A 26709-nucleotide genomic window follows, 5' to 3' on the forward strand; every position below is an offset into this window, starting at 1 on the left:
GGGAGCACCTGGGAGCACCGAGTGAAGCGTGACCCATCCAGAGTTCCTGCACTCAGCTCCCCACGCTGGGCTTACAGGTGACTGAAGGCCACAGTCAGGGAAGAGAGACACCGAGGAGAAGAATTCTGAAACTCCCTCCACAGATCCACCAAGATGGGGTAATCCCATCCAGCCTCCTCTAGGCTCTAGCCCTTCCTGCTCTCCCATCTCCTGTCCCCGGGACATCGCCATCCTTCTGTCTGTCCATCCGCCCACCCACCCTTCTACCCCCCTCACACTTGCGCCTCACCCTGCTCTAGGGAGTGGACGGCCTCAGTCCACTCCCACTCCCGAGGGCTGGAGACACCAAATCCTACCGGGGCCTACTCGGCTGAACGCCCCTTGCTGCCTCCCTCTCCCCCCCCCCCAGGAGGAAATGCACCTTGGCAGGCAGGCCAGGCCCCGCCCCACCTTCCTCTGGGGTACAGACCTGGGCCAGAGGGCAGCCGCTTCAGGGCGGTCCCCCAGCTCTGACAGTCCCCTCCCAACCTCAGCACAGCCAGGGCCGCCCCCGGGAGCCCTTCCTCACCGCTCACCCCGCCCTCCTACACAGGGCTGGGAGCCAGGAAAGGGAAGTCCACAGGGCCCGGAGCGCTTCCAAATCGGGGCGATCAGGGGGAGGAGGTGCCATGGACACTGGGGTGTAAGGATGAGGAGATAGGCAGGCAGGCAGGCGGGAGTGGGGCGTGGGGGCAGAGGCCCCAGGGCAGAGCTGGGTGGGGGTCTGACGGGGGCCACAGGGGTCGGAGGCGGGGCCGGAGGGAGCAGAGCTGAAGAGGACCAGCCGCCATGGTGAGCACTGACCTCCTGTGTTGCCCAGGGGCTTTGGGATATGACGACACTGTCCCAGAGGCCCTCCAAGTGCTGAGCCCGGTGACTGGGCTGGGCGGGGGCGGGGTGGCGGGTGTGGAGACACAGGCAGGTGACAATCACGACTGAAGGCCATGAAGACAAAGATTCTGAGCCTACATGTGCACTGGTCTGGGTGTACATCCCAGCTGAGCTACTGAGGAGAGGAGGGGCCTCCTTTCCTGGGCCTCAGTTTCTCCATCTATAAAACGGGATGATCGCAGGGTCTCTAAGAGGCTGCCCTGAGGCCCTGCCCGAGGCACCACCAGGCCTGGCACGGAGCCCACATTCCCAGCAAGGCTGTGGGGAGCCTTGCAGGAGACTGGAGGCTTCAGGTGCTAGCTGCCCCCTCACCTCCCTCTGGGGAGAGAGGTTTTGTGGAGCACCGCGGGAAAGCTCACCCAAACTCAGCCTCCTCGGGCCTCCTTCCCAGCTGTCCTCCTCCCGGGGGCCACCTGCACTCGGGCTACAGGGCCGGGCCACCTTCTGCCGGGGCCTTGCCCACCCCTCCCCAGGCCAGGGTCTCTCTGGCAGAGCCGGGTGGGGCCGGGAGCAGCCGCCTGAACTTCCTCAGCCCTCCTGGCACATCTCGGAGGGGGAGCCTTGCCAAGAACCAGTTCCAGTAGGTTCGTCATATCCCTGGAAACCCAGCCAGTGTGCGGGTTCCTCGAGGTCCCAGCCCACGCTCTTCACAAAGTACCGGCTCTGCCACCAGAGAGGAAACTGGCAGAGGCTGCCTTCCCTCTGGATGAACCTGCTGCTGGGCTCGGGCCTGCGCCGGGCCTCCCCCCTGCCTGCTCTCCCCCGCAAAGCCCCGCTCTCGCTCCCCTTGCCCCAGAAGCCCATGCAGGAGCAGGAAGTCACAGGCCACTGGCAGGGCAGTCGGCTGGCTCACGCCCCTGTCCCAGATGACCTTGGGCACAGTCCTCAGTCTCTCGGCCACTTTATGGGGCTGTGAGCTGCCATGGCAGAGCTCATCACGACAGGCATGCTGAAGCAGGTATGTGACACACGTGGCCTTCTCCTGACCCAGGAGCTCCGGCCCAGGGCCAGGGCCAGAGCTCTGTGGGCTCCAAGGCCCCAGAGGAAAGGAGAAGCTGGTGTTCCCTCTTGGAGCGGATTCCTGAGCAGAGACCTCAGGCCTGTCTGGCTCTCCTGGGGCTCTGTCTAGTTGGGGGGCAGCAGGATGGGGGAGGGGGCCAGGCCACATCAGGGAAAAGACACAAGGAGGAAGAACATTATTAAATTCTCTCTGGAGCTGCAGACTTTGGGAAGCCCCTTCCTGCTCTCAGCTCTGCTGCCAAGGTTGTCAACCCAGCCTTCCAGCACGGTGTGTGTCCATGCGCCTGGCCCTGCTCTAGGTGCAGCTCAGAGCGCCCCGGGGGGCGGGGGTGGGGGGGGGGGGGGGGGGGGAGCGCTGAAACCAGGCCTCACCAACCAACAGGCTGACATCAGCCAGGAGAGAGAAATACAGCTGAGAGGCGAACATCACCTCGCCGCCGGCGTCCTGCCCAGGGCGAGCCAGCCCCAGGGCAGGGGATCCCTCTCCCCCGGGGGGTAGGCAGCCCCACGCCCCGGCACAGTGGCTTTCCTGAGGCCCGGGGCGGGGGCGGCAAACATGGGCCGAGCACTGGGCTTGGAGTCGGGAGCCTGAGGCTCCCACCCGGCTCGGTCCCCTCAGTAGTGGCGGGGATGACCCTGGACGGGTCCCCGCTCTGCTCCGGGCCGCCACCCCGCGGCACAACATAGGAGAGGTGTGCGGCCTCCGCCTCTCGCCGCGAACACGCGCGCGCCCCGCTCCCCGGGCCCGGCGACCCACCGGCCGCGCGCCGGGCACCCCGGCCCCCGCGAGACACATGCGCCGCACCCCCGTCGCCCGCGGCTGGGGTTCGGGACGCCGCTTCCCCGCACCCCGTCCCGCGCTACCTGGGGCGGCGGGCGCGCAGCAGGCGGGCAGGCGGCAGGGCGGCGGCGGGCAGGCGCAGCAGCGGGAGAAGGCCCGCGAGGCCGGCATCAGGCCCATGGCGCGCCCGGTGCGGCGGCGCAGGAATGCCCGGCACGCGCGCAGGTAGCGTCTTGCCCGCCGCCCGCCCGCCCCGGGCCCGGACCCTGGAGGGAGGGCCGGCCCTCGCGAGTTCCTGAGATGCCACGCCTGAAGTTGGCCCGCGGGAAGAGCTCCCGGTTCAGACGTCTCACCCCCTTCTCCCGAATGCTCAATGAGACTAGGCTCCGGAGGATCGAATGCCAGCAGCAGCTCCCGACGGGGGTCCCTTCCTCCGGGGGTGCAGAGGACTCGCTCGAGCAGCTCCCATTCTCCCGCAGGCTGGGAAGCAGGTGTTCCCGGTGGGGCAGCGGAGGCCCAGGAAGGTCAGGTAATTCGGCTGGGTCACCCAGCGCGGGGAGTGCCGAGCTCGTATCTAAAGCTGGGCTCCTGCCTGCAGAGCTGGTGCTTGGGACTTAAAGTCAGGTGTCTAGTGCAGCCCTGAGAGCTAAGTATTAATGTCCCCATTTTACAGACGTGGCTGGTAAAGCCTAGAGCGGTTATGGAATTTTCCTAAGGTCATACAGCTAGTAAATGGACAGACCGTCCATCAAAACCTAAATTACCTTTCTGCAGAGATGCGTTCTTCCCTGGGGCAGGATGCTGTCCCAGTGAAGTGAGCCCACAATCCCCTACTTCCAAAGTCTGAAGAGTGGGATGGATAGCCAGCCTCAGGGATATACCAGGAGGGCGGGTGGAAAGCAAAGCAAAGCTGGGGGCTCTGCAACACCAGGCAGGAGGAACAGAGGTCCACAGGGGTCTGTGGGCAGAATTCTGTAAGGGAGGAGCTTGGGGGAGCCCTGCGGCTGGAAGCTGAGTGGGCAGCGCAGGGCCCCTCTTCTTGCTCTACTAAGCAGGGCTGGGGCTAGGATGAGACAATATGAGGCACTCCCCACAGGTGCAGAATTTAAGGAGGTGTCAAAAACTTCAATAAGATAAATATTTTATTGCAATATTTTTAAAAATACAAATTAAATGCAAAAAAAAATCCATGCTGAACGAGTTATCAAAATTTTAGGTAATGACAGGCTCCAACCCTGCTCTTGCAGAGACTTCGTGAGCACCTCACCCTAACCCCACGGATCCCGTCTTTATTTAAAATTTCGATGTTTATCATGGGTGTCGTAAGCTAAATAATGACCCCCCCTAAAATGTCCAAATCCTAATCCCTGGGACCTGTGACTGTGTTATCTTACCTAATAAAAGGGACTTGGTAGACATGACTAAATTAAGGATGGAGAGATTATACTGGATCATCCGGGTCAGCTTCCTAAGAGGGAAGCAGAGGGAAGTCTGATTATAGAAGAGGTAGTGATGTAAAAAAGGAAGCAGAGACCACAGTGATGGGGCCACAACCAAGGAAGGAGGGCAGCGTCTAGAAGGTGCAGAGGCAAGGGACAGGGTCTCCCAAGAGCCCCCAGAAGGAACAGGCCATGCCAACACCTTGATTTTAGCTCTGTAAGACTCAGTTCTGACTTCTGACCTCCAGAACTGTGAGAAGATAAATTTGTGTTGTTTTGAGCTAGTTTGTGGCAATTTGTTGAGCAGCAAGAAGAAACTAACGTAATGGACTTTTTACATTAATTTTCATTAAAAAAATATTACAATAAAATGTTCATCTTGATTACTGAGTTTTTTGGTGCCCCCCCTAAATTCTGTGCTCCGTGTGCTGCTGCCTTCCCAGAGTTCACCAACACAAGGACGGAGGAAGGGCATTTCATGATGCCGGTGAGGGCCGCAAGCCAAGGAATGCCCTGCCCTAAACCTGCCAGAAAAGCCTGGAGCTCCCACGGCCCGGGGACTCTCTGGGTCTGAGCAGCACTGTCCACCTTAATGAGAAGGGCCCAAGGGCTCAGTTAGAGGCACCTACTCTGGGAGTAGGTGGACCCTCCCAGTGGACATGTGGGCTCTGGTGCCAACTTGCTTTCTCCTCCTGAGCTTCAGTTCTCCCACCTGTGTGGGAGGTACTTATTTGGGAGGGCAGACCCTCAGCTTCTCAGCCCTGCCCCAAGAGGACAGTTTTATGACCATTTCTGAACACCCACCCTTACCAGGCCCCACAACTAAAAATGACCCCCCCCTCCATGTGGGATGGGTGTCATCCTGGCCAGGGCATAATCTAGAGCTCATTATGGCAGTGCCCATTAGAGTCCAGAGCCTCCTAAATGGAGAGCACTTGCCGACTTCCGTCCATCTGGGGAATTTGGGTGGGGGGGGTGGTAGAGAGGATTCTGGCAGGTCTAACACGATGACCACATGGGCTGTGCTAGGGCAGTGCCCGCTGGTCTGTGAGTGGGATAGTTACCGTGCAACTAGTCATAGAGCGCTGGCCCCCAGACTCCTGCATCCAGCTGCCCACGCAGCCCCTGTCCCGGTTCAATGACAAATAGACCCCTCAAACTCAAACGTGTCCAGATGGAACTGCGGTCTTGCCGTGACCTCCCAAACCTGCTCTATGCTGAGTCTTCCCCTCTTGGCTAATGACAGCTCTGTCCCCAAGGCCTCTCAGTAGGACCTCTCGGAGTCCACCTGCCGGCCCCCGCTCTCTCACACCCCCATCCAGGGCTCGTCGGTCCTATTTCAAAACAGACTCAGAACGCGGTTACTTTCACCGCCACCCACCGAAGCAAAAGCACCCTTGACTCTTGCCCAGAGAAGCCCGAATATCTGTGTCTTGGCTTCGCCTCGTCATTGTCCCTGGGGTGGGGGCGCGGGGGTCAGCAGTCAGAATGGCCCTTTTCAGCTATAGATCAGATGCCGTCATTCCTCAGCCCAAAGCCCTCCAACGCCCCCTCCCCCCTTTCACTTGGGAGTAGGAGACCTGGGCGGCAGGCTCCTTCCTATCTGCCCTGTCCCTCGCCCCTCAGGCCCACCTGCCTCCACGCTCGTTCAAGATCACATCGGACGTGCTCTGCTGTGGCCCAGGCTGTCGCCTCGGTCTGGTGCGCCTTCGCCAGACCTCCCTGCTCGCTCTCTCACCTCCCAACACTGTTTGAATGTCCTGCCCTCACCACTGTATTTAAAACTGCTGTTTGTACTCACCACCTTCTAAAACACAGGTTCACCAGCAGCACTAGCAGTGCCTGCGAACTTGTTTGAAATACAAATTCTAGGGCACCAAGTGAGCTGGAAGCCTGCGGGCGGGGCCAGCAGTCTACTTTCATAGGCCTTCCTCTGGGCGACGCTGATGCTAGCGAACACTTGGGAACCACTGCTCTGTGCCTTGTGATTTAACTTTCCTGGTTAGTGGCCATCTGGGGAGTGGGAAAGAAGCTCCCTCTGATCTCTTTTTTGCCCTGGCACGTTCCCTGCCTACAGAGGGCAGGTGTGCTGTGTTTGCTGAATGAGTCAGGGCTACCTAGTATTGAGGGCACCTGGGTGGCTCAGTCCGTTAAGCGTCTGCCTTCAGCTCAGGTCATGATCCCGGAGTCCTGGTATCAAGCCCCGCATCGGGCTCCCTGCTCAGCGGGGAGCCTGCTTCTCCCTCTGCCTGCCGCTCCCCCTGCTTGTGCTCTCTCTCTCTCTGTGAAATAAATAAATAAAATCTTTTTTAAAAATCCACTGTTATTTAAAAAAAAAAAGTGCTGAGCACTTGGCATTGATCTTCTCTCTTAATTCCCATGACAATCCTGCAAAGAAGACACTCTTATTCCCATTTTGCAGAAAAAGACAGAGAGGGTAACTGGCATACCCAGGGTCACACGGCAAGCCAAGGGCAGAGCCAGATCACATGAGAACACAGCCCAATGCTGAAATCTGTGCTCACTCTGCCTCCTCTCACCCATCAGTGCAACTGGTGTTGCCAAGCACCTTCCTGTGAACATCAGACCCTCCCCTGAGGGCTTGCAGTCCTCTCCAGATACCCATGCAAGCACCCACCAATGCCAGGGAGCCCTAGCTACTCTGTGGGCCCCTCCTCTCCCCTCTCACAGTGAGCTGGCTAGGAGGTGCTGCCCCTGTTCCCAGAGCTGGGCACAGAAGTCCAGAGATCCACAGGAGAGCGTTATCCTCTACACAAGATCAAGTCTTCTGATCCATGAACATGGGATGTCTTTCCATTTATTTAGATCTGTTTCGGTTTCTTTCAAAAATGTTTTGTCGCTTTCAGAGTAGTAAGTTTTATACTTCTTTTGTTACATTAATTCCTTAGTATTCTCTTTTTTTTAAAGATTTTTATTTATTTATTTATTTGAGAGCAAGAGAGAGAGAGAGCACAAGCAGGGTGAAGGGCGGAGGCAGAGGCAGACTCCCTGCTGAGCAGGGAGCCTGATATGGGACTTGATCCCAGGACTCGGGGATCATGACCTGAGCCGAAGGCAGACATTTAACCGATTGCGGTTAAATGGAGCCACCCAAGCGCCCACTCAGTATACTTTCCTTTGGGATGCTATTGTAAATGAAGTTGTTTTTTAATTTCATTTTCAGTTTGCTCATTGCTCCTGAAAGAGAAATACAATTGATTTGTGTGTACTGACCTTATATCTTGCAATCTTGCTGAATTTTTTGACTTTTAATTGTTTTCTAGTGGATTTCTTAAGATTTTCTGTACATGAGATCATGTTATCTGCAAGTAAGAGATACATTTACTTCTTTCTTCCTTTCTAATCTGGACGTATTTTATGTCATTTTCTCGTCTAATTGCTTGACTAGAACCTCCAGTACAGTGCTGAATAGAAGTGAGAAAAGTGAGAATCCATGTCTTCTTCCTGATCTCAGAGCAGAAGGATCCAGTCTTCCTCCATAAGTATGATGTTGCCTGTGAGTTTTTCATAGATACCCTTTATCAAGTTGAGGAAGTTCCTTTCTATCCCTATCCCTAGGCCCTTGTATGTTTTTATTATGAGAGGGTGCCAGACTTTATTAAATGCTTTTTCTGAGTCTATGAGATGATTATGTGGTTTTTGTCTTTTCTTCTATTGATGTATTACAATTGTTGATTTTCAGGTGTTAAGCCACCCTTGCATTCCTGGGACAAATCTCATTTGGTTATGGTATATGATCCTTTCATATATTGCTGGATTCAATTTGTAAGCATTTTGTTGAGGATTTTTGCATCTAGATGCACAAGAGCTATCAGTGCTCTAGCCATTCTTCTCTCCCTCCGCTGTACCATCAATCTTTCACCTTGCTGTTTTATCTCCCAACTCAAACAACAACAACAACAACAACAGCAACAACAAAACAACCCTCTCTTTACCTGACTTCCCCTCCAGCTGCTGTCCCATTTCTCTTTCCCTTTACAGCAAACTTCTTGAAACGGTTATTCTCACACTCCAATTCCCTTCTTCTTATCCTTTCTCATGAACCCACTGTTCTCAGGCTTTATTGCCAGCACTCCGGCGGAACCACAGGTGCCCAAGGCAGCAGGGAACTGTGCTCAATGTCTGTTCTCTTCTTGTTGATCTGTCCACAGTGCATGTTGTCACTGCTTCTTCTTCCTGAGACATTCTCTTCATTTGGCTCTGGATCCCCAACTCACTCCTGGCTCCTCTCCCTTACTTCTGAGCCCCCTCTGCTGGCTCTTCCTCTGCCCCTGACTTCTCACCTGGGAACAGCTCAGGGCTCAGCCCTGGTCCTCTGCTGTCCTTACACTTGCTCCATGGTGTCTCACCCAGCCTCATGGCTTCAAACCCCATCTATGTGTCAAAAGCCCCCAAATTCTCTCTCCAACGCAGTCCTCTCTCTAATTCTCTAGACTAAATGTTTGACTGCCTGCTAGACATTTAAACTTAGTCTCTAACAGGTATCTCAGATTAAGTCCCAGTGTGATCTCTCAATCTTCATTCCAAACACTGCACTTCCTGTGGTCTTTCTCATCTCAGTTAATGGCTAATCCATCCTTCCAGTTGCCTGGACCAAAACATCTTGGGATTACCCTTGACTTTTCCCATTCTCTTATACCTTTCTTCCATTTCAGCAGGGCAATACTACTGCCTTTCCCTTAAAATATATCAAGAATTCAATTACGTCTCATCACCAATACCACCCAGGACCAAGCTGCCACCATTTCTCACTGGCATTATTGAATAATGAGCTCCTACCCGATCGCCCTGCTTCTGTCCTTGCCTTCTTCGATCTCTTCTCAGCACGTGGCCAAAGGGATCCTGTCAGAACCCGAGTCAGGCTCTGCCATTCTTTGTTCAAAACCCACTCACGGCACCAAGGTACTCAGGAAAAGCCAGGGTCACCATGACGACAAGGCCCTACTGACTTACATACTCCCGCCTCTCTGACCTGTTTCCTGCTTGTGCCCTCTTTGCAGACTCTGCTCCAGGCACACCGGCTTCCTTGCTGTTCTTCCAACACGGACACTGCTGTCTCTGCCTCCGAAACTCTCTGCCCGGATACGTGTGTAATTCACCCTTTCATGTCCTTTACTCAAAGGTCCTGAAACTCCGACCCCCATTATTCTTTTTTTTTTAAGATTTTTTTTTATTTATTTGTGAGACGGAGAATGAGAGACAGAGAGCATGAGAGGGAGGAGTGTCAGAGGGAGAAGCAGACTCCCTGCTGAGCAGGGAGCCCGATGTGGGACTCGATCCCGGAACTCCAGGATCATGACCTGAGCCGAAGGCAGTCGCTTAACCAACTGAGCCACCCAGGCGCCCCCGACCCCCATTATTCTTGCTTGCTCTCCCCACCTTATCTTTCTCCACTGAGCTCATCGTCGTCTAACCTGCAATGGGCTTCCTTATCTCACTTGTTCCCTGGTTTCTCTTCTAGAACGTGCGCTTCATAAGGGAGGGCAGGGACCTTGTCTGTCCTGCTCACTGCTGTACCCCCAGCCCCTAGAACACATTCCCAAGTGAATGAATGACTGGCGCAATGAATGAATGCCCAGACAAGTGGTACCGCGGTCCAGGCCACCTCTGGGCAGGCCATCCGCGGTAACAGGCTCCACCGACCCCGCACATCTGCCCCCCACTTTCTCTGTGGGGACAGCTGGGCTCTCCCCTGACTGCAGCAGGCACGCTGCCCGCTCCCGGCTGTCAGAGGTAGCCCGCTCTCTGCCAGAACAACCATGCCTGAAAGGGCTCGCGGGCTCCGTGATGAACAGTGAAAGAAGGACCGATCCTCTAAGCCTCCTTTCCAGGGGAACCCAGGCTAATAACCGCTTTGCCAGGAAAGCTGCTGAGGCTGACTGCACCCACCTGCGAGTGCCCACGGCTTGCCCAGACACGTCTGGCATCGCCAACCCCCGGGATTTCTGCGTTTCCTCTACGCTGCGGGTGGAAAGGAGATAAGCGCCTTTGATGATGGTTCCTGTTTTAATTCTTCCACGTTCTTCAGCACACAGCCTGAGAAATTTGATAAACGCTGGGGGGCAGAGGGAGGATGGACGCATCTGGGTTCTACGTGGGACTCTGCGAAGGGTCCCAGTTGTGCACAATCACAGAGGAGGCAGGGAGGGAGGGGGCGAGACAAAGACAGAGGGAGACATAGACGTGTGGCCGGAAGCCGGCTCCGCGTGTAGACGGGCTGTGCCAGAGCCCTGCGCGGTCCAAGTCAAAGCACAACGGCGTCTGGGGTCAGAGCACCCACCTTCGTTTCTCAGCTTTGCTCCCTGACGGGCTGGGGGGTCTTGGGCAAATTACGTAGCCTCTTCGGCCTTTAGTTTCTCTTTATTGTTATTTTTTATATTTTATATATTGAAATACGTGTACATCCAGAAACGTACTTCAGGCGCACGTGTGCAGACTACACATTATTGCAAAGTGAACGTCTGTGCTACTAGGACCATGGCATTCATTTCTCTGCCTTTCTTTCTTTCTGCTGCCTCATTATCTATCCCCAAATAATACAGTTTCCTGCTGCCCTATTTTTCGGCTTTATAGAAATGGAATCATACCTATAGCATGTTACTGGGCCTCCCGAGTCCCACCGTACGTGTTTAGGATTCATGCATGTTGCCAGGTGGGGCCGTAGTTAATTCTTTCTCATTGCTGGTGGGTTTCTGCTGCGAGAACGAATCATCTGTAATTACCCAGGGCGTTGTTCCTAAACACCGGGTTAGCGTCCGGCCGGCATGGGTAAGGCTGCTGGGAACACGTGACCCATACAAGTCACGTGCACTGTTTTTGTTTTTGCTTTTGAGAGAGCATGAGCGGGGAGAGGAGAAGAGGGAGAGAGAGAATCTCAGGCAGACTCCACACTAAGTGCAGAGCTGGATGTGGGGCTCGATCTCACAACCCTGAGATCGCGACCTGAGCCAAAATCAAGAGTCGGACCCTTAACCGACTGCACCCGCCAGGCGCCCCGTGCGCCCAGATTTCCGCCCAGGACATGCGTAGCTGTGGAGCTACTGGGGCCTCGGTGTGCGTAGCATCGACCGCCGCAGATCCTGCAGGTTTCCCTAGCGAGTCGCACAGGTGCCTGGAGCTCTCTGTCCGCGTCACCACTTGGAACCACCCGCCTTTCTCGTTCAGGCTTTCTGGCGGGTGTAGTGCTTTCCCGCGCACCTCCCTGAGCACCGTGGAGCACCGCGGCCTATATTCACTGGTCACGAGGATTTCTGTTTGGGTGAAGTGCCTGTTCGAGTCTCCTGCCCGAGCTTCTACTGGCTTGTCTGTCTTCGCAGGAGTTCGCAAAGTTCACCCTGTGAGCTTGTCTGTTCATTTTCCTAATCTGCCTTTTAGTAACAGACGCTCTTCATCCTGTGGAGGACAATTTATCAGCCTTTTCCTACAAGATTAATGACTTTCGGAACTCCTGCAAAAACTCTCTCTCTACCCCAAGGTCACGATGATGTTCTCCTTCCCCCGGTGTTCAAAGGTGGCACCTTTCATCATCAAAGTCCAGCTGCATGAGGGCCTGTCTCTGGGCTCTACTTCGTTCCATGGGTTCAATTTCAACCAGCCTGCACCGAAGGAAGTCTGTGAAGGCTGCAGAAATCCCTGGGTGGGCTTGGGTCTGGAGTCAAAGTTGCTGCGATCATCAGGAGCAGGGAGGCCATGGCTAACAGGGTGAGGCCATTTATGCCACGCGGGAGAACACTGGACTTTGGAAATGCTATCGGCTCTCCTCCATGAGGATTCATGGCTCTCGGAAGGGCGGTCGGGCAGGCCGCAGCCGGCAATGACAAAGGAGAGAGAGATGGCGAGGTGAGGTGTGAGGAAGGGGCTCGGCCTCTAGGGCACCCGGGGTCTGGAGAGGGGCTCCGGGCCCCCACAGGCAAGCTTCTGCCGCCGCCTGACCGTCCACCACTCAGACACTGTGCGGGGGAGAGGGGCGTTCACGGCTCGCCCGGTCACAGGCCAGCAGCCCCTGGTCTCCACGCTCAGCAGGGAGTTGGTGGCCCCGGCCCGGCCCGCGGGGCGACCCCTTCTACAAGCTCTTTCATGATGACTGCAGAGGGCCACCAACCTACAGAGACAGCAACTGCACAGCCGGGGGCCATCCTTCCTTTCTCTCGTACCCCACGTCCCTCAGCAAAGCCCGGCAGCTCCACCTTCAGAACACACCTGCGGCCGGGCTCGCTTCACTGTCTCCTCCACTCCCACGCCAGCCCCGGCCCCCGTCGCCCGTGTCTGAGGGCTGTCTCAGCCTACTGCGCCCACTCTTCTCTCGATGCTCCACCCCTCACGTGGCGGCCAGAGGGCCTTTTATAAATCTGAGCCAGGTCGTGTCTCTCTCCTGCTCAGAGCCCTCCTTGGTGCCCCATCAGTTTAGAACAAAATCTGAGATCCCCACCATGTCCCCAAGGCCTCGGTGACCTCTCCTGCCTCACATCCTCCACTCTCCCGTCCTCACTCCCTGAGACCCGCTGGCCTTCCCAAGATTCCCTGTGTTCACATCACTCATTCCCACCTCAGGGCCTTTGCACTCGCTGATTCCTCTGCCTGAATGCTCCTCACCCAGCATTCCCCTGGCTCTCTTGGCCACTTCATTGAGCTGGCTGGGCTACAGCATCTAACACAGCATCCTCTACCATCCTGCTGAGCTTTACTTCATTCCGTTTCTCTCTACTCGACATCATGTGACACCTTTACTGCTTATTGTCTGTCTCCCGCCGGATGAAGGATGGGGGGAGGGAGGAGGAATCCTCTATTTTGTTTATTACTGAATTCCTAGTGCCTGGAATACAAGCGGTATTACAAGTACGTTTCAGGCACCCAATCAGTGCTCCTAGTCAAGGCGGAGGGAGTAAATGGAGGCCACTGCTGTGAGATGGGACCCGGGAGCAGGCTGTGTGCGCAGTGCAGGGGCCCCATGTGGCTACAGCGAGGCACGGCAGGGGGAGGGACACCGTACCTGGTGCACACCACCTCGCGGACGTCTACTGTCCAGCAGGGCTCTGGATGCAGCAAGGCAGGCATGCGCCCGCCACAGCACTCTCACTGGAGGAGGGCATGTTTTGGAAAGTTGCCCTGATGTCCCCCGCCACCCCCCCCCGGTGCACAGGAGGTGTGACTCTTGGGGACTGGCAGCACCCCAGGCCAGCACAGCCTGCCTCCTGTAAGCCTCTCGGGACACAGCCAGCGAGCCCTGGGCGAGAGGGGTCTTGCAGGCTCAGTGCAGGGCGGAGGGTCATGATTACCTGAAGGCAAGGGTTCTAGAGGGTGAGCATGCGATCTACGGGCAGTACCTCCGCCAAGCGGGGCCCAGATGACCCGGCGGATGGCCTGCACCCAGTCTTCCATGTCACGCTGGGAGCTGGCCATGAGCAGGAGCGCCTCGGGGGTGGCCGGCACCTTCTCCCGCTCCCCGGCACCACCTGCAAGACAGGAGACACAGGCTTACTGCAAGGACCCGTGCAACCGTGACCGCGACAGCACTCTCCACCCCGAGGCCGGTGAGCCTCTTCTTCCCTGCTGTGGGAGGAGGCCACCTCTCCCAAACCTCTCCGCAATGGCCAGGCTTCTGGTTCTATTTTGGCAGCCCCCTGCCCCCTTTCCCACTTCCCACGTCTGTCTTTGGGGCCCTTCCAGGTTTCAGTGTAATCCCTTGGTCTTTGTTACATTTCCACATCAAAACGGAAATCATTAGAGCACCCCCAGCCCCCACACTATTAGGGAAAAAGCACTCAGATCTGAGGCCAGCTGGGAGACGCGCAGAACCCAGAGTAGCCTCACTATGTATTGTGTTTTAAATCCGCTTTCCACCTCCTAATTACAGTGAAACATCACTATGTGCTTTTAACTTAGGCTCTGACATCACAGCCTGCCCTCCTTCCCGAGCCTGAAGATGAGACCCGCTTCTCCAGAAGTAATAACATTACGGAGGCTTGCTGTTAAAGCAGCATGAAGCAGAACGCTCCAGAATTCTCCCTCTATCCCTACTCACAGCTAGACACTGGATCCTTATCTAAAGGCGGGAGGGTGGGAAAGCTCAGAGTGATGTTCATTAAGTGACTTGTTCCCTAATGTAGCTCCAGTGGGTCTTACATTTTCATGTGTAAATGAACTGATCTTTGGGATATACACAAAACCCAGTTATACTGAACTTTATAGGTGATTTAAGGGATGTTCAAGAACACTCTTGTCTTTGTTCATCTGCAACATCCTGCAATATGTAACTCCCCCATGTGATTGCTTCTGACCCTAAGCAGGACTGTCTGCGGGTAGGGGTGTGAGTCCCAGGGACCTGGGTTCTCAAGGGCGTGGGACAGCAGTTAGGGAGAACTGTGAGACCCAGGACACCCCTTGCTAGAGCCCACAGCACTGGGACGGAGACCAGACAGGAGCAAGTGCTTCCTGAGTACTTGGTACCTGCCTGGGACTCTTCTAGAAGCTGCGGACACTTAAGTGGACCAAACTGACAGACACACCAGCCCTCCTAGGATTCTTTCATCTTCACAAAGACTCTGTGGAGGGAGGTACTATTACTTTCTGCATTTTACAGATGAGGAAAGGGAGGCACAGAGTGATTATGGAACTTGCTTGAATTCACACAGCTACTATGAGGTAGAGCCTGGGATCCCAAGTCCCCTGCTCTGGGCTCTGGCCCACCCCACGCTCCTGTCACCCCTCACAGACAAGACAGCCTGCAGGGGTCAGTCTGATAGTGGTCACGGCAAAGCCCCCAAGGACCAGGAAGCGGAGGAGAGTGCTCTGAGAGATAGAGCACAGGTGGGGTGCGTCCTCACTGAGGGGCACCAAGCAAGGCCAGCAGTCTGGAGAGGCCCGTGCGGCCCAAAGCTCAGGGGGGCGGCGAGCAAGGAGACAAGCTTGCTGGGACCCCAGGATGCCTTCTGCACACCCAAGCCTTGTCCCCGCTGGGCAGCAGGGCTGTGGAGGCAGACGGGAGGGGAGCCAGGGGAGAGACAGCAGAGCCCGAAGCTGGAGAGGTGGCACCCATGGCTTGGTGGGCTGCTGTGGTCATTCATGGGGTGTGGGCGCTGCCACTAAAGTGGGGGTGGGGGGGGGAAGCCAGGTGCCACTGGGAAGCTTCTCTACAGAAGCTTCTCTGAACCAGTGTCTCAAGATGACTCAGAAGAAAGGGATCTAGGACTCCACGAATTTGTTGTAGTTACTTGCTTGTCCTAAGTACGCACTTTTGTACCTAGTCTTGATTTCACATTTTAAATTCTTTTTCCCTAAGAGAGCCACTCATGTCGCATAAGCTTCATTCAAGTTCCCACCAAACTTGGATCCATCCTGCCCAGAGGTCGGCAGGTGCTCTCCTGCCCAGCTGTACCCCTGCCTTGAGTCCTGCCCTCCTGATGCTCTGAGCCTGCACGTTAATTAACTTTTCGTGAATGTTTATTTATGCGTATTTTTATATACCCATGTTCAACTTTTTAAGAAACGGCCACAAGTGATTTCCCAAGTGAGGGCACCATTACGTTCCGGCCAGCAAAGTACGAGAGCTCCAGGGCTCCACTCACCAGCACCGGGTGTGGTCAGTCCTCTCACTCTTAGCCATTCTGATGTGTGTGCAGAGGTAGAGCATCGGCTTTAAATTTGCAGCTCCCAGATGCCTAATGATTTTGGACATCTTTTTTATGTACTTCACAGCTATCCGTGTATCTTCTTCAGTGAAATATCTGTTGAAATCATTTGTTCATTTTTGAAATGGATTGTTCATTTTTTCCTAATGGAGTTTTGAGAGTTCTTTACATATTCCGGATACAAGTCCTTTATCAGATCTATGCTCTGCAAATATTTCTCCCCGTCTGTGCCTTTTCTTTCCGTTAAGAGTGTATTTACAAGAGCAAGGCGCCTGGGTGGCTCAGTTGTTAAGCGTCTGCCTTGGGCTAAGGTTATGATCCTGGGGTCCTGGGATCGAGCCCCGCATTGGGCTCCCTGCTCCGCGGGAAGCCTGCTTCTCCCTCTCCCACTCCCCCTGCTTGTGTTCCCTCTCTCGCTCTCTGTCAAATAAATAAATAAAATCTTAAAAAAAAGAGTGTATTTACAAGAGCAAAAGTTTTTAATTTTAGTGAAGCCCAATGTATCCATTTTTTTTTCTTTTATGGAGGGTACTTCTGGTGTTGTATCTAAGAAATCTTTGCTTAATCCAAGGTCATAAGTTTTCTGCTAGAAGTTTCGTGGCTTTAGGATTACATTTAGATATATGAGTTAATTTTTGTATTTGGTGCAAGGCATGGATTGAACTTCATTCTTTTGCATATGGAAGTCCAGTTTTTCCAGCACCATTTGAGGAACAGACTGTCCTTTCTCCGTTGACTTGCCCGTACACCCACATGGGTGATGGTGGCCACCCACATGGGTGATGGTGGCCACCCGCACAGACAGTTTTATTTCTTCCTTTCCAATCTGGGTGCCTTTTATTTCTTTTTCTTACCTAATTGCACTGATAGAGCCTCAAACATAGGGCTGAACATAAGTGGTGAGAGCAGACATCCTCTCTTATTCTTGATCTGATGGGAAAAGCACCAAGCTTTTCATCATTAAGTAGATCTGCTGTAGAATTTTTGTAGATGCCCTTTCTCAGGCTGGAGAATTTTTCATCTGTATTCATGAGGGATTTTGGTCTGTGGTTTTCTTTTCCTAGAAGGCCTTTGTCTGGTTTGGGTACTGGGGTCACACTGGCCTCACAGAATAAGCTGGTAATTATTCCCACCTTTTCATTTTTTTGGAAGAGTTTGTGTACGGTTGCTATTATTTCATACTTTAAATATTTGGTAGAATGCAATGTGAAGCCACCTCGACGTGTAGTTTCCTTTGTGGGAAGGTCTTTAATAACAAATCCCATTTCTTTAATACATACATGTATTTTTTCTTGAGTGAGCTTTGGTAGTTTGTGTTTTTCGAGGAATTTCTTTCATCTCAGTTGTCAAATGCACTGGCGGAAAGTTATCCATAATATACCCTTAGGATCCTTTTAATATTTGGAGACTCTGTAGTAACGTCACCTCTCTCATTTCTGATGTTGATCATTTGTGTCTTCTTTTTTCCCTCTGATCAATCAGCCTTGTTAGAGGGTTACCAATTTTTTTGATCTCAAAAACCTAGTTTTCTGTTTTACAGATTTTGTTTATTGTGTTTCTGGTTAGCAAACTTTTTTTTTAAAGGGCTAAATAGTAAATATTTTAGGTTGTCAGGCCATATGGTCTCTGCCATAACCACCCAGTCTGCTGTTGTAGCTAAAAAGCAGCCACAGACAATATGGAAACAAAAGGGCACAGTTGTGTTTATATAAAACTTTATTTCCAAAAAGAGGGAGCCAGCCACAGGCTGTAGTCTGCAAATGTGTATTCTAGCCCATTGATTGCATCTCTGATCTTTGTGACTTCTTTTCATCTGTCTACTTTAGGTTTCATTGGGTCTTCTTTCTCTAGTTGCTTATAATGATTAGCGCTACACTGTTCTAAGTACTGCTTCCAGGCACCCCCCAGATTTTGGTATGTTATGTTGTGTTCATTTAAGTCAGCTCAAAATATTTTCAATTCCAAATAACTTCCCTTTGGATTTCTTCTTTGACCTATGAGTTATTTGGAAATGAGTTAGTCTCCAAATTGGGGGAACTTTCCAGAAATCTTTGTTATTGATTCCTAATTTAATTCCATTGTGGTCAGATAACACATGTTGTATGATTTAAATCCCTTTAAGACTTGGTTTTGCCCCAGAATATGGTCTGGCCTGGTAAGGGTTCTCTGAGCACTGTTTCTGACGAGAAATTGGCTGCCCCCAACACCCCCCCACCCGCCCCGCCGCATTTTGGTTCCTCTGCATGTAATGTGTCTTTCTTCTTTTTCAGCTTCTGAGCAATTTGATTATGATGTGCCTCAGTATAGTTTTCTTCATGTTTCTAGTACTTAGGACTCATTGAGCTTCTCAGATTTCTGGATTTATAGTTTTCATAAAATTTGGGAAATGTGGGGCCATTACGGCTTCAAATATACTTTTCTGTCCCCTCTCCCCATTTTGAGATTACAAGTACATGTATATTAGCAACCAGAAGTTACCCTACAGCTCACTGATACTCTGCTTATTCTTGTTAAATTCTTTTCTCTGTGTTTTATTTTTGGATAGTGTGGTAGGTAGTCCAATAGTCCCCGAAGACACCGACTTCCTAGGCCCTGGGACCTGTGACTGCGTTAGGCTACAGGGCAAAGAAGAACCAAGGTTGCAGATGGAATTAAGGTTGCTCATCAGTAGGGCCTTAAGGTAGGCAGATCCCCCTGGATTATACAGATGGGCCCACTATAACCACAAGGGTCTTTAAAAGTAGAGGAAGGAGAGTCAGAGAGAAATATGACCACATACAGGTGACAGTGATGCGACATGAGGGCTCGATGGCCATTTTTAGCCTCAAAGATGGAGGAAGGGGGCCAGCAGCTGAAGGAGACTGGCAGCCTCTGGAAGCTGGAAAAATCAGGACAATGGATTCTCCGCTAGAACCTTCCAAAAGGAACTCAGCCCTACCGACACCATGATTTAAGCCCAGGGAGACCTGTGTCCGACCTCTGACCTACAGAGCAAGAAGATAATACATTTGTGTTGTTCAAGCCATAGAGTTTGTCGTAATTTGTTACAGCAGCAACAGAGAACTACAGACAATTTTGATTGCTATCTCCAATTTATCAATCTTTTCATCATCTTCTCTGTCTAACCTGTCATTAATTCTATTTAGTATATTTTTATCTCATACGTTTTAGGTTTGATCTCCAGAAGTTTGATTTGGGTCTTTTTAAAAATAGTTTTCATGTCTCTACTTCACTTTTTGAACCTATGGAATACAGTTATAAAATCTGTTTTAATGTCTCTGTCTGCTAATTCTAATAGTGTCATTTCTAGGTTGTTGTCAGTTGACTGACTTTTCTCCACATTGTGGGTCCTATTTTCTTGCTGCTGTGCAGGCCTGATATTTTTTATTAGGTGCCAGACACTGTGATTCTTAAAGGGTTGGGTGCTGAACATCTGTGATTCCTCTAAATATTCTTGAGTCCTGTTCTGGGATGAAGTTAGGTTACTTGGAAAGGGTTTGATGCTTACAGACTTTGCTTCTAAGGCTTCTTAGGTGGGTCCAGAACACTCGGGAGTGAGCTAATTATTCCCCACTGCAAAGGGAAAACTCTTTGTGTTTTCTATGCAATGCCCCATGAATCATGAGGCTTTCCAGGAGGGCAGGTGGGGTCAGGCACTATTCCCTGCCCTGTGTGAGAGGGCACACTGCTGCCTGGAATTCTCTCTAGTGGTTCTTTCCTTAGGCTCAGGTCATTTCCTCGCATGCACATAGTGATGAGTTCTCAAGGAGTTTTCTCTCTGTGCAGCTCTTTCCCGTGGGTATTCCATCCTGAAAACTCTAGATGCTTTGGTCTCTCTGTCTCTAAGCTCTGTGTCCTTAATGCATGGAATCTAAAGGGCTCCACCTGGATTTCCCCTTTTTGCATCACAGCCGGAACTTTCTCAAGGCAGTAAGCTGGGGCATTTGTAGGGCTCACCTTGTTTGCTTCCCATCTTTTGGGGATCACAGCCTTTCACTGCATAATGTTTAGAATCTTAAATGTTTCATATGACTTGTCCTTTTTTAGGGGGGGGTGTTTTAGGTGAGAGAGCAAATTGGTCCCTGTTGCTCCATCTTATCCAAAAGTGAAAGACCTGCTACCACGTACGTAAAACACTGTACAAGATGCTTAACACACAGCCACACTTAGTCCTCATGAACACCATAGGAAGGAGTGTTACTGATCCCATTTTACAGATGAATAAACTGAAGCTCTGAGAAGTTACACATTTAGCTCACAAGCAAACAAGTGGAAGGGCCGGGATTCAAACCTAGGTTTGTTCAACTACACATTCATTCTCTATTTATAATATAGAACCTTCTCTGGCAGTGGAGGGCAATGCATGGAAGATAAAATAGGTCATTAAGGCAAACTCCGGGGTTTTCTACAGCATTCGATTATTTATGTGGACTTTTTCCTCTGCTGCTGAGGAAAGAGGTGTATTAGCTTTAGTTAAAAAAAAAATCATTAACAGCCAATTATTTCAGGAAGAAGCACATCATGAAAGCGGAGGGTCTCTTGCTACTGTTTTTGGTTTTCCCTGTCCTCTTCTAAACCAGTCTGTGTGGCCACTGTTTCCAGCCCATCCTGACACAGGTGCAGCCCTCTGAGGCCTCCTTGAACGGGGCTGAGCCCAACCTGGGGCCCACCCTTGACTCCAGCAGGGCGAGCGCGGTGACTTCACGTCCCCAAGTGTCAGTCACACCCCACACCCTGGATGGTGAAGAAAATGTAGGTTGGCTGCTGCCTTTTCAGGAGAATGAAAGGAGGTACTCCCCTGGCTCAGCACCTGGCCTCTGACAAGCACTCTTTAAATGCTCGCTTTGATTATCACATTCAATTAGCTACAACAGAGAGCAGACTTTTCCCACCTCAGCACTACGGATACTTCCTTCTTGGGGTGTCGGCCAGTGGTCTTGTGCAGAGGAGGATGTTTAGCAGCATCCCTGGCCTCGTCCCACCAGATGCCCATAGCAGCCTGTCCCTCTCTCCCAGGCTGGCCACCAAAAAAGTCTCCATATATTGCCAAGGGTCCCTTGGGGGGCAGAACTTGCCCCAGTTAAGAATCAGATACAGAGCAACCAAATGTATGCTTCCTCTGAGTCTAAATTTAGTCTTTTACAATTCAACAGTTGTGTGACGTCCCACAGGCATAGCTTGGCTGGTCTGAAAATCATCATGACTTTGTCTATCCCGCCAGCCTCCTCTTGTGTTCCTACCTCAGTGCCGGGCAATCAGGTACCCCTGGCAGAAAGTTAGGGTCACCTGGCCTTCCCCCCTCCTTGTCCCCACACTGACCCACACTGTCCTCTGGTGGGCTCATGCAGTCTCAAGACTTTCTGTGAGGACCATGTCATCCCTATGCTGATGACTTCCGAGTTCACTGTCCCCTGCCCTCCAGACCCAGTATCCACTGCCCGCCCCACAGCTCCACTGGGATGACTCAGGCAACTCCCACTTACCTAGTACGAAATCCACTCTGGATCTGCCCCACCCTCCCCTTCTCTGGTCAGGGCAACTCCCTCTTCTAGCTACTCAAGTGGAAACCAGATGCATCCTCAGCTCTGTTCTCTCACATTTCACATCCATTCCTATCAGTAAGTTCCATGGTTCCTCCGTCAAAAGATATTCAAAATCTGACCACTTTTCACTGTTCCACCTGGTCCTGGCCACCGTCCTTTCACATCTGGATCACTGGTGTGGTCTCCAGGCCCTGTCTTGCCCCTACAGTCTGTTCTCAATATGGCGGCCACAGTGGCCCAGTAAGACCCACACCAGCTCACACGCCTCTGCTCAAAGCAAAAAGTGCCCCTTGAAGCAGAGTCCTTACAATGATCTTCCAGGCGGCTCCCTCCCACCCCCACCCCACCCCAGACTCCCAGCCCTCTCGCTACTCCTCTGACTTCATGGCTTTCATGGCTGCTCTCTCCTTAGCTCTCAGCCATTACTCCCATTACTCAAACCACCAGGCATGCCCTTGCCTGAAGGTCTCTGCACCTGCCCTTGCTGTTGCCCCAAAAGCTGTTCTCCCAGACACAACCTCGCCTCCTTCAGGTCTGTCCTCAAATGTCGCCTTCTTGGGGCATCTGTCTTGATCACCCTATTTAAACGTCATCATCCACTGCAACCCATGCGGTGATTTCAATCAACCCGGCCTTGATTTCTCCACAGCGCTTAGCACAATCCAGTACACATACAGTTTATGTGTTTACGTGATATGCTTATTTATACTGTTTATTTTTGGCCCACCCCACTCCGTCCATCTTAGCAGCAACTCCAGCAAACCAAGCAGTGCTTGGCCCGGGGAAGGCATGCAGAGAGTCTGTGATGAATGGAAGGTTAATTGCAGCGGCAGCAGAACCAAGGTGATGGGCACAAAAAAGCACTCACTTTAAGGTAGGTGTGATGTCAATGAATCAATGACCATCACGTCTGAACACTCACAAAGGAAGTGGTGCCGTTATCCCAATCTTACAGGAAAGGAAACTGAGGCCCAGAGAGGTTTAGAAGCATGTCCAAGCTGTAAAATCAGTGAACTAGGACCCTAGGCAGACTGGTTCCTGACCCTGTCCCCACTCTGTTCAAGGGACTGGCTCCCAGGTGACCTAGCCAGGACCCCAACCCAGCTTTTCTTGTTTCCAGCTGGGCCATTCTTCCCCTCTGAGCTCCTCAGTTTAAGAAACTCCCTTTGTGCATGAGTCTTTCTTTCCACCCATGCAAGGGGCTTTGGGGGAGAGGAGGTGACTCCAAAATGCAGCGGATCCTGGTAGGGGTTCCAGGACAGGAACCACTATCTCTCAACTTTTCCGTATAAAAATTTTTATAATAAAAAGAAAAAAAAAGAGTAAATGGTATTTATGAAAGCATTTTTTAAACTACTGTAGTGCAAAGGACTCATTCTATGACATTCAGGTGAAAGAAGTGTCATTCCGATGTAATTAATCAAACACTATCTGTATTAGACCAGGAGTTATGGAAAATTGTTTAAAAAATAAAAGAAGTCACTATTTAAAGGTGACAGTACCTGCAACAGATGACCTGCCACTGGGCCCTCCATCTTTCTAGTGGGAGCCCAGGGGAGTGGGGAGCCCCAGGGAAGCCCCCGCTGATGGATTCCCAGGGGTGAAGGCCAAGTGTGGGAATACAGCTGTCTGAGGCACTGTGGGCCAATGGAAATATAATGCAAGCTACACGTACATTTTTAAATGTTTTCGTAGCTACATTTAAAAAGTATAAAGAGACAGGTGAAATTATTTTGAATGATATATTTATCCCAACACATCGGAAACAGTACCATTCATTTCAACCTGTAATCGATAATTTTAACGTATTTTTTATATGCAGTCTTCAGAATCTAGTGTATATTTTGTACCAACAGCCCATCCAGACTAGCCGCATTTCAAGTGCTCAGTAGCCATATGGGCTGGTGGCTCCCGGACAACCTCAAAGCTGGGGCTGGAGGGGCGGGGGAGAACCTCCACCCTCAGACTTGCTGAGACTGTGTGTGTGTGTGTGTGCGTGTGTGTTGAGGGGGGCGGTGCCAGCTGGAGCAATGCCTAGGAGCCAACTAGCCCTGTCCGTCCGTCCGCAGTCTCCCTGCCCATCCCTGCCAACCCACACCAGGCTGACCCCAACCTGGGTCCAAGCCGCCCCTCGGGTTCCTGTCCTCTGTCTCCACTCATTCCTTTGACCCACTTGGAGTCACCCAACACCGCTGGCCCTTCAAGGGTTAATCACCCCTGGCCTCGTGTCCCCACAGCCTGCCCTTGACCCCGGCTGCCCACTTACCCCTGGGCTGAAGCCTGCTCCTCCTCAGATGCCTGGCGGGGCAGAAGGGCATGGTGTGGCAGCGGAGGGGGGGGGCGGGGGGGGCTTGTGGCCGCAGGAACAACCGCTGGGCACAGCCGGCCCAGGGACCGAGGCGAGGCGCGCTGGCGGCGGGTGGCTCGTGGGCTCTGCTGCGGGCACCCGGCCAGGCCCTTTTTGTCTCCTTTGGGGAACTTCTGCACTCCTCAGCGCCCCAGAGCCGGGACTGTCTGGGGCGGGGCGAGGAGGAGGCCAGAGCCGGCAGATCCCCGTGGGGGCCCTCCCGCTGCTGCAGGGGCTGCGGCGTTTCAAGCCCCGGAAATCCCAGCGCAGGTGCCCCGCGCCAGCCACCTTGCCTGCTCCCTCCCCTGCATTCCGCCCCCCACCAGCTCAGCAAGGGGCTCGGCCAGCCTGCCGGCCTGCTGCTGTATCTATCCAGTCCCCCAGTTCGCTAGGGCCCCAGAGCACAGGGCTGGACCCCCAGCCCCACCAACTCTGTGCCTCAGGGTCCTCTCCAACTGGAGACTCAGAGAGCCCACCTCAGTGGGTTGGTGGGGACTCAATGAACACATGGAAGAAGCCTGAGAAATATAAGCGCTTACTGGCCACAGAATCTCTCAGTTTTCATTTTTTCATGGGCAAAATGAGGCCAGTAACTAACCAGATCGTTCCGGTGGGAAGACAAGGAAGCCATGAGCTGGGCAGGCCACCTGCACAGGCTTTGTAAGCCACCACCATCCCTGCCTGAGACAGGGGAGCCCGGGCCCGGGGAACTTCCAGTGGCCCAGGGCCACCTGCCTGGCACAGTAAGGACTTGAGCTTAGCTGTTTGGGACTCTTTCCATGAAATCAGCTGCCATCCCTATGGTGTCTCCACCATCCTTGAGACAAAGAGAGCCGGAGACAGCCCCCTTGCCCAGCCTGGCTGTATCTCCTGCAGCACTCATTCCTTCCAGGACACCGTGTCAGAACCCGGACCGCAGGAAGCTCTGAAGTTATTTCCTAAAGGGCTGGGGCAGGCAGCAGGTGCGAAACTCTGGTAAGACGCTATACTGGTGTTGATGTCACCTGTGCATGTGCCCATCTCTCCCCCCGATTTGTCCATCTGTCTGTCCACCCACCCAACGATCCATCCACCCCCCCACCCATTCATCTATCTGTCCATCCATCCACCCATCCGCCCGTCCATCCCTCCCTCCCTTCAACAAAGAAAAGCAGCCAATTAAGAACAAAGCATATCTGCTTACAACTCTTCGGAGGGCCTACTGTTCTTGGAATAAAACCCAACTCTCCTGTGACCCTGGGGTTCCAGGTTCCCTGACCACATGTCCCCCCCCTTGCCCACCCTTACTGCCCTCAGCCATTTGGACTCTCTCTTCCTCAGACGCACTCTCTTCCAATAGAACGTCTGCGCTTACAGGTGCTCAGAAGGGGGTTTTCCCAGGTCCCTGTGGGGCCAGCTCCCTTGTGCCTTCACACCCCAGCTCAGATGTCACTACAGAAACTCTCCCCTTCCCCGGGGGAGAACTTCTGTCAAATAACTGTCCCTCCTGCCCAATGACTCTCGCACTCTTTTCTCTGTAGAGCTTATCATACTGGGAAATTAGCTTATTTCTCTACTTGTTAACTGTGTCTTTGTGAGAGGAGACAAGTTTCATGGGAGCGGTGCATGCATCCCTTGGTCCGGCTGGTATCCCCAGGGACTGGTCCAGTGTCTGGAAAAGGGTGGGAACTCAAGGTATGGCAGTGGTCACCGTGGGGACACATGGAGAGCTCCGTGGAAGTGACAGGCAATCTCGCTTAGGACAACGTCCAAGTTTTATTGGGTCTTCACAATATTCTGGGCATGGTTTCTACAAACTGCATATTGTAGCTCAGTATTTTAGCTTCACGATGACCCTATAAGATAGTACAGTGATGACAGTCACTTTGCAGATGAGAAAACAGAGGCTAAGTTGTCTGAGGTCACATGACTAACCGAGTGTGGCTTATAGTGGCCCTGGGCAGCAAGGGGAAACTGCACGCCAACTGGTCTCCTAAAGTGTTGGCCGCTCACACCCCACTCTTGTGGACCGAGGATCTGTCCTCCTGGTTCCATCTCTGTGGTGGGCAGCATCTGAGAGAGCCCCCGGTGAGTCCTGCTTCCTGGCATCAGGAATGTGGGCTGAACCTAGTAACTTTCTTTCAACAAATAGAAATGGCAAAAGGTGACGGATGTCACCTCTGAGATTAGGTTCCAAAGAGACAGGCTTGTATCGTGTGTGTCCTCCTTGGCAGCAGTCCTCAGCGGGCATGCCTTTTTGTCTCCTTTGGGGAACTTCTCTGCTCCTCAGCACCCCAGAGCCGGGACAGATGGATGAGGAGAGACTAACACTCCACCTCTGCCTTTCTAGAAAGCCTTTTCATTGTCATAAATGCCAGAGAAAAAGGAGACAAGGGAAGGCAGAGGGACCCAGGAAAGAGGATGTTGAAAGCTGGGGGGGGTCCTAAATACTCCGCCTCCCCCCTCTGCTCCATCACCAGGGCTGCCAGCCACAGGCCCAGGGGGCTGGGAGGGGTGGAGGGCAGAACATCAGGAGGTGTCCCAGTGAGTGGAGGAACCCGCGGTTCCTTTGGGGCTCTCTTGAATCTGTTTTTCCAAGGAAAAACCTTAGAAGGCACTTCACAACGTTTAACATCCATTTTGATGGAAATTTTACATGAAATAAAAACAGATGGCCCCTTCTTCAACATGGACGTAGCAGAGGCAGCCCTGTGTTTGCGGAGAGACACCAGCAGAGCTGCTGTCAAGGCCAGAGACGACAGGAGCCGGCCCACCATCGTCACTGCTACTTCACATTTTCCTGGAAGTCTTCAGCAGTGCAATTAGATTGGAGAAAGAACATCAAACAATAAAAGCTGGAGGGAAGGTACAGTGTTATTATTATTGCTATTGTTATTTATATGTGTGGAAAACCAAAGTCAATGACCTGAAAGCAACTGTAAGCAGTAAGAGAATGTAGTAAGGTGGCCAGACAGAGAATTAATATACAGAGACCACAAGCTACTTATAAATTAGAAGAAAC

At 52.6% G+C, this 26709-nt stretch overlaps 1 protein-coding gene across 1 annotated transcript in view; it reads right to left on the reverse strand.

Annotated features, from left to right (window-relative positions):
- Nucleotides 1-26709, reverse strand: part of ARHGAP22 (Rho GTPase activating protein 22) — a 169080-nt gene that overhangs the window by 16190 nt on the left and 126181 nt on the right. The window contains exon 4 of the mRNA XM_044916531.1: nucleotides 13515-13643. Coding sequence (XP_044772466.1) covers nucleotides 13515-13643 — 129 coding nt within the window. The remainder of the gene's footprint in view (nucleotides 1-13514; nucleotides 13644-26709) is intronic.

Source organism: Neomonachus schauinslandi, chromosome 6 (assembly GCF_002201575.2).
Source record: "Neomonachus schauinslandi chromosome 6, ASM220157v2, whole genome shotgun sequence".
NCBI lineage: Eukaryota > Metazoa > Chordata > Mammalia > Carnivora > Phocidae > Neomonachus > Neomonachus schauinslandi.